This window comes from Megalobrama amblycephala, linkage group LG1 (genome assembly GCF_018812025.1).
Source record: "Megalobrama amblycephala isolate DHTTF-2021 linkage group LG1, ASM1881202v1, whole genome shotgun sequence".
Lineage (NCBI taxonomy): Eukaryota > Metazoa > Chordata > Actinopteri > Cypriniformes > Xenocyprididae > Megalobrama > Megalobrama amblycephala.
In genome coordinates this window covers 50647780-50660129 of record NC_063044.1, presented here as the reverse complement: position 1 = coordinate 50660129, position 12350 = coordinate 50647780, and the positions used below count along the sequence as shown (strand labels likewise).

General features: G+C 44.1%; 1 protein-coding gene across 1 annotated transcript; it reads left to right on the top strand.

Moving 5' to 3' along the window:
• Positions 1-2625: 2625 nt before the first annotated feature.
• Positions 2626-12220, top strand: LOC125269120 (SLAM family member 5-like). Its single transcript, XM_048191923.1, has 5 exons — positions 2626-2776; positions 4627-4932; positions 10911-11204; positions 11275-11412; positions 11499-12220. Exons 1-5 carry the CDS (start codon positions 2626-2628, stop codon positions 11507-11509), a joined length of 900 nt encoding a protein of 299 aa, XP_048047880.1. The 3' UTR covers positions 11510-12220.
• The last annotated feature ends 130 nt before the right edge of the window (positions 12221-12350 follow it).

The following is a 12350-nucleotide window of genomic DNA, read 5'->3' as shown; positions in this document are numbered from 1 at the left end:
CTCTTGGTGCTTGTCTGTCCACACGATTGGCATCTGAGAAGGCACTCCCCTTTTCTTTCCTTTCCACGGTCGGTTCTTTATCTCTTTGCACTGCTCTTCGTTTGTCTCAGTTTGTTTCAGCAGGTCGTACAAGGGTCCCGCGATTCTGGAGAAATCTTTTATATACTGTCGATAGTAGCTGAACAGGCCCATGACTGCTCTCAGTTGCCCAACTGTACTACAGTAGGTCTCTTCTCTTTCAGGTCTGTCACAGCAGCTGTATCGGCCGGATCCATCTTACTCCCTTCTGCAGACACAATCCTCCCAAGGTACCGCACTTCACGCTTAAATAATTCACATTTACTAGGCTTTAACTTTATTCCATACTGCCTCAATCTTTGCAAGACTTTTCTCACATCCTCTACGTGATTTTCAAAGGTGTTGCTGAAAACTAATGTGTCATCCAGATAGGGAACGCAGATGTTATCCCTCAGCTCATCCAGGCACTCCTCCATGCAGCGCTGAAAAGCCGAAGGAGCATTCATCAGGCCCAAAGGTATCCGGAGCCACTCATACAAGCCCCACGGTGTTATAAAGGCTGTTAATGGTCGACTCTCCTTGGCCATGAAGCCCTGATGATATGCTTTTCCTTGGTCAAGAAGTGAAAACCAGGAGTTCCCTCCCAAACTGTCCATTATGTCTTGTACACGGGGGATGGGTTGTCGATCAGGATGAGTTTTACGATTTAACTGTCTGTAATCGATACACAGACGTAAGATGCCATCTTTTTTTCGGATGCATACAACAGGTGAGGCATATGGTGAGTTTGATTTCTGCACCCATCCTTGTGCAATGAGATCATGCAGGTAGTTTTTCATTTCTTTCAGGGGTTTAGGCACTGACTGGTAAGTGTGTGCAACGGGAGTCACACTTACAAATGTCTTTCACATTAGCAATCAGTAATCAACATATATACCCAGTCAACATGAGTGAAAGCATATATATATATATAGACACAGTTGACTCACACATATTCCTCGACAGGTTTACAGCATCCCTCCACCACCCCGTCTCCTCACACTTCCCTGGTTACTTTCCTAACCAGAATATGGGTTCAGGCCAAATACCGAGCTCAGAGCCCTCTCTTCGGACAGCACGCCAAATACGCATACTATTTACTGTCTGAGTATTTGTAAGTGTGAACTCGTGAAATGCGGATAGTGGGTGAACACAGAGTGAATTTTATACATGTGACTTACTGGCTTTTGAGTCAAAATGGACGCTACAGTGGTTTTTCCTTTTTATTTTATCTGTTCAAACATCAGTGTTTCTGGTTTGATCTGTCTGGTGAATAAACAGCTTCTGCTGGATGTTTGTGGTTGATGCTCGTGTCAGCAGTTTGTGGCTGAAGCATTACTTCATTTTCTCTCCTGCTAATAAGATCACAATCTTCCACTCCACACAAAACCCACAAAAATCTTTACACTGAAATAAAGTGAATCCATCAACAGTCAAATAAGAGTCACAGGTCAAATATGATTGACAGATCACAGCACTAAATAACACACCAGTAGATTTAGATATCTAGTCCAATATTTCACTCTTCTGCTGTTAGTTTTCATTCAGGCCCAGAATTCATTTGAAAATGTAAAATCAGCAAAAGCTTGTTGATTTTCGTGATGTTAAAGCAAATGAACGTGTGAACGGAAACTAACTGAGGATGGGGGAGGATTCACACACACCCAGATAAATATCACAGTTCAGTGTGTTTCAGATCAATCTTAGTGTTTTCAGACATTTTAGTTACTATTGATGGCTTTTCAGTGAATTGATGAAGAAAATGTTTCTTAAGTTAGTTTTGCTCTGTTTGTGGCGTCTGGATGGTGAGTTTTAAATGTGTTTTTATGGCTTCAGTTTAGGGATGCACGATTATGACAAATAACTGTCGATTATTCCCTTGCTCATGTTTTGCTTGGTCTGCTCAAAGTTGCGCTGGATTTTCTCCTCAGCGTAAGGTCGAGAGGTCCATCTATCCCTCTTTTCCATGTTTGTAGAGTTAGTTCGTGGAGTAAATATATAGGCTGTGGTGTTGTCATGGTACTGCAATTTCTAACTTCAATAAGATATCTTGAAAAGAACCAATATGATACCATTTTCAATACCATGGAGAAAACAAAAACAATGTATATACGGTCATATAGATATTTTTAATATATATATTTTTTGTCCATCTATTGAAATAGGCAATCAAAAATTTCTTCTGAAGAGATCGCTTTATATGATAAAACTTTTAAGCTTTTTTCATATATATATATATATATATATATATGTTGATCAGTTACCATTACAATTATCTCAGATATTTGCTAACTCAATGTATTTGTTTTTACAATTAGGTAATTTTGTTACACACAGCACAAAGAAGCTTGATTTCAAATGGTAAATTGAATTAAAAAAAGACAAGTAAACAGTAATAAAATAAGAACAAATGAACAAATTACTAACAATAGCACAAATAAATACAATAGAATAAAGATAGAAATTAAATAGACTGCTTTCTTTTTTCAGGTAGGTCTAACAGTAGTAATCAAGAAATTGAATAAAGAAACAAAGTCAGTGGCGTAGCGTCTGGATATACACGTACATATGAGCCCGGGCGGATTGGGGGCCGCTATTACGGGCTTAACCCCAAAGTATACTTTGGGCATCTGTAGCACCGTCCGCATCGCGAAATTTTCGTCATTAGGAGGGTTTGCGGACGTCCACGTGCAGCCCAATTGTTGTGATGGCACGGACAGTGTGTGCTGAAAACAGCTTATGCGAGAGTGAACTGACTGCTTGAAAACAAAAGTCCACTAGTGCGCAGTGCACACGCCGAACGCGTCTTTCTGCAGCCAAATGCCCTCAAAGGCTGTGCGCGCGTCTGTGCGCGAGACAGAACCTGTGTAGATATGTTCAAAAAATTAAGTATAATAGAAATAATGTTGTCAATAACTTGCTATATGAAAATCATTAAGAATCTGAATAACTGGACCATAAAATAGTCCATGCTGTCTTAGCGATGATCTATTGTATTTGACGGGTATTCGCTTTTCTGGCATTTTTAAAGTGGGTTTCTGAAACGTATGCATGCAGTAATGTAAGTAGTACATAATTTTAAATGAGTCATATTGATTTTCTCAAAAAACTACTATGTCTGCACATTTTAAGATACTGCACAAGATGTGAACAAAGTAGCGCAATCTTTGTTTAAGGCAGCAATTTGGTATAAGCACAGCACAAGACACTGTATGCGTGAAAAATCAAACAAGATTTTATTGAACTAAATCTACTAAAACACAAACTAATCTAACGAAAAACATACACACACACACACGCACACATTCAGTTACAGGGAAATGGTAAGGTTATTGTCTGGAGATGAATGGATTCCCCAGTTGTTTAGCTTTTAACAAGTTTCTTTGACCGTAACCTGAGAGAATTAATACACTAGCAATTCAACCATAGTTTAATTTGCTTAATATAATTGCACCAGCTCAGCTTAGGAGACCTGTGTTACTTGCTTGGGCTGCTCCTGTAAGCGTGTGTTCCCTTCGTGACGGAGTTGAAGGAAGCGGCATTGTTCGGTCAAGAGTTCTGAAGGACGACGTCCCGTGAGTGTATTTGACCTTTAATAAACTGAAAAAAAGAGCTTATTTTGGTGGCTTTATTATGTGTCTGCGCTTCGTGTGAGTGCGAAATCTGCAGGAATGAATAGAATTTATCATCAGCGTAACAGTGAAAACTAACGCCATGCTTCCTAATGATATCTCCCAAGGGTAGCATGTACAGAGTGAAAAGCAACGGTCCTAGTACTGAGCCTTGCGGTACTCCATACTGAACTTGTGATCGATATGACATCTCTTCCTTTACTACTACAAAGAATATTTATATCAGCCAATAAATACGTGGATCGGCAAGCATTAGGCTACTAGATTGTCCTGATGGACTAGTTGCAGAATTTTTGTTCAGTGCCAGAGGTTCTGGGTTCTAATCCGTCCTCGTGTAATTCATTTAATTTTTTTCTAATTAAAACCAAAGCTGTTCATCAGTGATTGTATATCAAGAGCAGGGACACGTTTATGTGCATTTTGTTTTGTGATTTCACCGGAACGAATAGAGTCTCCGGCCGCAGCAGCGTTAAGTGGTGGGGACGTCCCACCCGCAAAAAAACATAATACTTTAAACATAAAACATAATATTTTGTGCAATTTGTATTTGTATTTATTCCCAGTTCATAAGGTGCTTACTTCAGCTGACCATTCTATGATAATTTTCGTTTATTTTGATAATATGCCTATTAGCCTATTTTACAGCTCTAAACTCAGTTATTATGGATTGATTAAATAAAATAATATACATATGAAGCTCAGATACTCAACAGCATTAGTTTTAGTGTGACATTAAACGTTAAAGTAAAAGTGTCTTTTTTAATTATTGATCCATATATAAATGTATTTCTCTTTTCATTCATCATCTTTTGTCTTTGTGCTGCTGCAGAATATTATTCACGTCACATTTACATGATTAAACGTATTTCAGTGAAGCTTCATCAAACCAACATCAAGTGATTTAAAGCTTTAATCTGTGAAAAACTCTGTTCTTCAGGAGTGTTTGGTGAAGAGAGGAGAGTGAAGGAGGGAGATTCAGTCACTCTAAACTCTGATCTTACTGAAATGAAGGATGATGATGTGATTCAGTGGAGGTTTGGAAACACTTTAATAGCTGAAATCAATGTAACGGCCGACAGATTCACTGTATATGATGATGTTCTTGATGGGAGATTCAGAGACAGACTGAAGCTGGACAATCAAACTGGATCTCTGACCATCACAAACACCACAATGAAACACACTGGAAGTTATCAACTACAGATCAACTCTAAGTGGTATAGTTTCTATCTTGTTGTTATTGGTGAGTTCAAAAATGTTTTCACCTGTTTTAATGATGAAGTTGAAATGAATTCATACATCATTTTGTTTCTTTTTGCTGTTTTACGCTATTGTTTATTTTAAATTTAAATGTTAAACTATTTAATTTAATAAACTATTATAATCTGTTTATCTGTGACAAACCCTGTTTCAGTGTCAGTGACGGAGGGAGATTCAGTCACTCTAAACTCTGTTCTTACTGAAATGAAGGATGATGATCTGATTCAGTGGTGGTTTGGATTGACTGTAACTGTCACGGTTGCTGATCCGCTGTCTCATTCTGTTGTCTTGTGTGCGTGTGGTTTGTCACGTAATCTGTTCGTGTGGGCGTCGCCGCTGATTGTTTGATCAGCGGCAGCTGTATCTCATCACCTCAGCCTACTTAATGCCCTGTCTTTCGTCTCTTGTTGTCAGATCGTTGTTTGGAGTCCCGCTTGTGTTTTCCCCTCGTGTTCCTCGTGAGTTTACCTGTGAGTGGAGTCTTCGTGTCTTCGTGTTCCTGTTTCCACGCACCCACGCTGGATTACACTCTCCCCGGACTTCCACTGATCTGCATCACCACGGACCTGTTTCACCACCTCATCTCACCTGCTTCACGGCCCATCGAAGTCCCTGTGATCACCCCTCTCCTGCTGCCAGCCCATTGTATCTTGTGTTAACTTTCTGGAGTGAAGCTCAATAAATGAGATTGTACTTGCATTTGCATCCGCCTTATTATTCCGTGACAGAACGATCTGACCATCATGGATGCAGCAAGTTCAGCGGCGCTGACTGAATTCATCAACCACAGTATTTCACGGATGGATCAGCAGCAGGAGAGTATCTCATCCACCGGCCGTGCTGTACAAGCCCTGGTGACACAGGTGTCCGAGCTCTCTCAGCAGCTACAAGAACTACGCAATCCCACTGCGCCACCCACGCCGCCCGTTCCCCCCTCACCACCGGATCGAGGAGACCATCCTGAGCCTCGACTGCCTGTCCCTCAACCATACTCGGGTGAGCCGAATTTCTGCAGAGCCTTTCTTAATCGTTGTTCTATGCATTTCTCTCTTCAGCCTCGCACCTTTGAGAGAGAGGAGACCAAGGTGGCATTCGTGCTCACCCTGCTCACGGGACAGGCAGCTTTATGGGGGACGGCGGTGTGGGAGAATCGGGATCCCTGCTGTTCCTCGTTCCAGGCACTCGCCGCGGAGATGAAGAGGGTCTTTGACCGTGCGGTCGCGGGCAAGGAAGCGGCTCGCCAACTCACGGAACTTAAACAAGGTCGTCGCACTGTGGCCGAGTATTCCATTGAATTCCGCACCCTCGCGGCGGAGTGCCGATGGAACGAGGAGGCGCAGTGGGACGTCTTCCTGCATGGGCTGGCTGACCGTGTCCACAAGGAGATCTACGCTTTGGACCTACCACCGGATCTCAACGGCCTCATTGAACTGGCGCTACGGGTGGATTCCCGGCTCAATCGTTTAGAGCGCCTCTCCCGGCCAGACGGCGGAGCTAGTGGCTCGGAGGTTCGGACAGGCGGCGTAAGAGACACGGTCAGTCCCGCTTTCGATCCGGAGCCCATGCAGGTTGGGAGAGCTCGGCTTTCCCGGGAGGAGAGAGAGCGGCGGAGGTCCCAAGGACTGTGTATTTACTGTGGTGGTTCCGGGCACTTCCTGAATGCGTGCCCGGTAAAAGACCGAGCCCAGTAGTAAAGACGAGGCTACTATCGGGCGGGATCTCTGCGGAAAAGTCCTCTCCATCCACTCTCCTTCCGGTAAGACTTAGATGGGCCAATCACTCAGTCACCTGTCAAGCCTTGCTGGATTCAGGAGCAGAAGGTAATTTCATGGACACTCAGTTTGCACTCAAGTTTCATTTATCCACTGTTCCACTCACTAAACAGATTACTGTCAACGCACTCAACGGCCAGAGTCTACCGGACATTTCATTCTCCACCGAGAAGATAACCATGGTCACTTCCGGCAACCACACTGAACGCATTCATTTCCTTCTCATGGACTCACCACTAGCACCCATTGTTCTCGGACACCCGTGGCTCACCCAGCACAATCCCAAGGTGGACTGGCGGCAGCACACCATTCTGGAATGGAGCACTCAGTGTCATGAGTCCTGTCTTGTGTCTGCTTGTCCGTCTGTTTCTGTTTCTGTGTTACAGGAGAAGGCAGCGGATTTGTCAAACGTGCCTGTGGAGTACCTGGACCTGAAGGAGGTGTTCAGTAAGTCCCGGGCTGCTTCTCTCCCTCCGCATCGTCCCTATGACTGTGCTATAGATTTAGTGCCCGGTAAGTCTCCGCCTAAAGGCAAATTATACTCTCTTTCTGTTCCTGAGAGGGAGGCCATGGAGAAATACATTTCTGATTCTCTAGCAGCGGGGTTCATCCGTCCTTCCTCTTCTCCAGCGGGGGCGGGGTTCTTTTTTGTGGGGAAGAAGGATGGTTCCTTGCGACCTTGTATTGACTACCGAGGGCTGAATAACATCACGGTAAAGAATACCTACCCTTTGCCGTTGATGGCTTCAGCCTTCGAGAGGTTGCAGGGAGCATCCGTTTTCACAAAACTGGATTTACGTAACGCTTATCATTTGGTCCGCATCAGGAAGGGGGATGAATGGAAGACTGCCTTTAACACCCCCAGGGGGCACTTTGAATACTTGGTCATGCCCTTCGGGCTGTCCAACTCCCCGGCGGTCTTCCAAGCACTCGTCAATGACGTGTTGAGAGATATGGTTGACCAGTTCATATATGTCTACCTGGACGACATATTGATTTTCTCCTCGTCTCTCCAGGAACATGTTCAACATGTCAGGCGAGTGCTTCAACGACTGCTAGAGAATGGGCTTTTTGTCAAGGCGGAGAAATGCGATTTTCATGCACAGTCTGTTTCTTTTTTAGGGTACATCGTCTCGTCTGAGGGAGTTCGCATGGACCCTGACAAGGTTAAGGCTGTGGTGGATTGGCCAACTCCAGATTCCCGTAAGGCCCTACAGAGGTTCCTGGGGTTTGCCAATTTTTACCGGCGTTTTATTCGCAATTTCAGCCAACTAGCCGCGCCTCTGACCGCCTTGACCTCCCCCAGAACGGCGTTCAGGTGGTCTGACGCAGCTCAGGCTGCGTTCTCCAAACTGAAAGGCCGCTTCGTTTCGGCTCCCATTCTGATTGCCCCTGATTCCACACGTCAGTTCGTGGTGGAGGTCGATGCGTCAGAGGTGGGGGTAGGTGCAGTTCTATCTCAGCGTTCTCCCACAGACGATAAGATTCACCCTTGCGCGTTTTATTCTCATCGCTTATCTCCAGCCGAACGCAATTACGACATTGGTAACAGAGAGTTGCTGGCGGTCAAGTTAGCATTGGAAGAATGGCGTCATTGGTTGGAAGGTTCGGGGGTACCTTTTATCGTTTGGACTGATCACAAGAACTTAGAATATATCAGATCTGCCAAAAGACTCAACTCCAGGCAGGCTCGGTGGGCACTTTTTTTCTGACGTTTTGACTTTTCTCTCTCGTACCGCCCGGGTTCAAAAAACATCAAACCCGATTCTTTATCTCGTATTTTTGATCCATCCGAACGCCCGTCTACTCCCGAGTGTATTTTTCCCGAGACATTAGTGGTCTCCACTCTGACATGGGAGATCGAATCGAGGGTCAAATCGGCCTTAGAAGGGGTAACGCCTCCGACCGGGTGTCCACCGAATCGGTTATTTGTGCCGGAGGAGTTAAGGTCCAATGTTATCAAGTGGGGGCATTGTTCCAACGTGGCCTGTCATCCAGGGGTTCATCGTACCATTTTTCTGGTCAAGCAACGATTCTGGTGGCCTGCCATGGCTCGTGACGTTCGCAGTTTTGTTTTGGCTTGCTCGGTTTGTGCCACTGGTAAGACTTCCAATCGACCTCCAGATGGGTTACTCCAACCGCTGTCTGTCCCTTCGAGACCCTGGTCCCACATTTCGCTAGATTTTATCACCGCCCTCCCACCCTCCCAGGGTAACACGGTCGTTTTGACCGTAGTGGACCGATTCTCGAAGGCGACTCATTTCATCCCTTTGCCCAAATTACCCTCTGCTAAGGAGACAGCGGTAACTGTCGTAGACCAGGTCTTTCGGTTACATGGCCTCCCGATGGATGTGGTCTCCGACAGGGGTCCCCAATTTGTGTCCAAATTTTGGCAAGAATTTTGTAAGTTGCTGGGGGCGACGGTCAGTCTTTCCTCTGGGTTTCATCCCCAGAGCAATGGTCAAACCGAGAGAGCCAACCAAGATCTGGAAAGAGCGTTGCGATGTTTGGTCTCCAAGAATCCTTCCTCCTGGAGCCAGCAACTCTCTATGATTGAGTACGCACATAATTCGTTACCAGTGTCTTCCACGGGCCTCTCGCCGTTCGAATGTAGTTTAGGTTACCAGCCACCTATTTTTCCCAGTATGGAATCCGAAGTCGCGGTCCCCTCCGCTCACGCCTTCGTCCAGAGGTGCCGCCGCACCTGGAGTAGAGCCCGTGAGACTCTACTCCGGGTGAGGGCGCGCACCAAGGCTAAGACCGATCGCCACCGGTCGAGGCCTCCCGTATACGTCGTGGGTCAAAAAGTGTGGCTTTCTACCAAGAACATTCCTCTCCGCTCCGTCTCTAATAAACTTGCTCCTAAATTTATTGGCCCATTTCCTGTCACCAAGATCATTAGTCCGGTGGCAGTCCGCCTTAAACTTCCTCCAGCGTACAGGAGAATTCATCCCGCTTTCCATGTGTCCAAAATTAAACCTGTGTTTCATTCACACTTTAATCCGCCCACTCCGGTTCCCCCACCGCCGCGACTCGTAGACGGGGAACCCACTTATTCGGTTAATCGTATTCTGGACTCGAGAAGGAGGGGACGCGGTTTCCAGTACTTGGTGGACTGGGAAGGTTACGGTCCGGAGGAGAGAAGTTGGGTTCCTGCTAGGGACATTCTGGATCACACCCTTATCGATGATTACAATCGACAGGTAGGTGCTCCTGGGAACACCGTGAGGCGTTCTTAGGAGGGGGGGTACTGTCACGGTTGCTGATCCGCTGTCTCATTCTGTTGTCTTGTGTGCGTGTGGTTTGTCACGTAATCTGTTCGTGTGGGCGTCGCCGCTGATTGTTTGATCAGCGGCAGCTGTATCTCATCACCTCAGCCTACTTAATGCCCTGTCTTTCGTCTCTTGTTGTCAGATCGTTGTTTGGAGTCCCGCTTGTGTTTTCCCCTCGTGTTCCTCGTGAGTTTACCTGTGAGTGGAGTCTTCGTGTCTTTGTGTTCCTGTTTCCACGCACCCACGCTGGATTACACTCTCCCCGGACTTCCACTGATCTGCGTCACCACGGACCTGTTTCACCACCTCATCTCACCTGCCTTCACGGCCCATCGAAGTCCCTGTGATCACCCCTCTCCTGCTGCCAGCCCATTGTATCTTGTGTTAACTTTCTGGAGTGAAGCTCAATAAATGAGATTGTACTTGCATTTGCATCCGCCTTATTATTCCGTGACAGTAATAGCTGAAATCAATAAACGGGACGACAGATTCACTGTATATGATGATGATCTTGATGGGAGATTCAGAGACAGACTGAAGCTGGACAATCAAACTGGATCTCTGACCATCACAAACATCACAATGAAACACTCTGGAGAATATAAAAATGATATCCACTTTTTAGTAGCACCCATTACTTACATCATTCGTTCTTCTTCTATTCATCTCATTGTCTACGGTGAGTTAAATATCAGTTTCACGTGTTTTATTTATTACAGCTAGATCTAAAGAAGTATCTTATCATGACTAATGAGTTCAAATGACTAATTCTCTTACTTTCACATGAACAGCAGGTTTATATTTAACTTTCTATTCAATAGTTTTAAATGCTCTACTTTTGATCATCTTGGTTCCTCTGGATGTTTCTTGAATCTCTTCATTCATCCTCATTTCTCTTTATTCTCTCATGTTTTCAGCTCGTCGTCTGCCTGTTCCTGTCATCAGCAGTAACTCTTCACAATGTTCTTCATCATCATCATCATCATGTTCATTGGTGTGTTCAGTGGTGAATGTGAGTCATGTGACTCTCTCCTGGTACAAAGGAAACAGTTCATTGTCCAGCATCAGTGTTTCTGATCTCAGCATCAGTCTCTCTCTACCTCTGGAGGTGGAATATCAGGATAAAAACACCTACAGCTGTGTGCTGAACAATCCCATCAGCCACCAGACTCAACATCTGAACATCACTCAACTCTGTCACACATGTTCAGGTACGGCAGCGCTGATGATATTAACGTTTATTGACTGAGCTGATCTCACTTTGATGTTTTTATTCCTCAGTCCACTGTTGTGGTCCTACTGAAGCTGTGATCCGATTGGTCCTCTCTGCTCTGGTGGGCGTGGCTACTGTCATTCTTGTGCTTTATCACATCAGATCCAGAAGAGCTGAAGGAGATCAAGCACATATTCACACATCAGGTACATGATTGATGATGACTGATTCAGCATATATTAATATTGGTGAGATTGATTCATTTATGGCTTTACATGTTCATCTTTTTCAGGAAGTGCTTAAATCTAAAGCAGAACGCTGAACTTTAAAGGTTCTTCAAGTGTGTTTTTGTCATAATAAATACTGATGATTATTTGAGCTTCTCTTTCAGTGTCAGATTTGTAAAACTCTTATTTGTAAGGCTTTATTGTTTATATTTCTCTCAGAGACACAGATCTCACTTTACTACTACTGCTGTATATTTGTCATGTGTATTTTACACTGTTGTTGATGATCAAATTAAAATAGCATCTTTTTAATGTGTCTGACGGAGTTGACACAAATTAAGTTCTGAAGTACATTTTTAGAAGAAAACATTTTCAGAAAAACCTGTTCATTAGCTGAGACCTTTGTCTACAAATATATCAGTTTATAATAATGTGTTATGAAATAATAAAAACTAACATCTAAAACATGTTTTGTCTCTTCTCTCAAGAATCAGTGAGATTAAGTTCAGACTTCTATTCTTGCCATAACTCTGATATCATTTCATGATCACTACATTCACTTGCGTCTTGTGTTTTGGTTCACTAACATCCTCCTGTCAGAGTCTCTGTAACAATTGTAGTCACACATTTATTTCAATAATAATTCCAGATTCTATAGAAATGCTCTCTGTTGCAGTTATTTGTGTGCATGTTTGTTCCAAATGTCATTTGTGCTCTAGTACCAGGCCTTAGTTTCTGTGTGGAAATTTCCTGATTTTCAGATTTCTAAAGTGTGACAAAATCTCATGAGAGGAACCATGTTTTGTATGAAGGAAAGTTCAAATGTGGGTCCAACAGACCCCAAATACTCAACGTACTTGTACTTTTTATTATGTATAAAACATTCTTTATGAACTCCTACACTATACGTTAATACT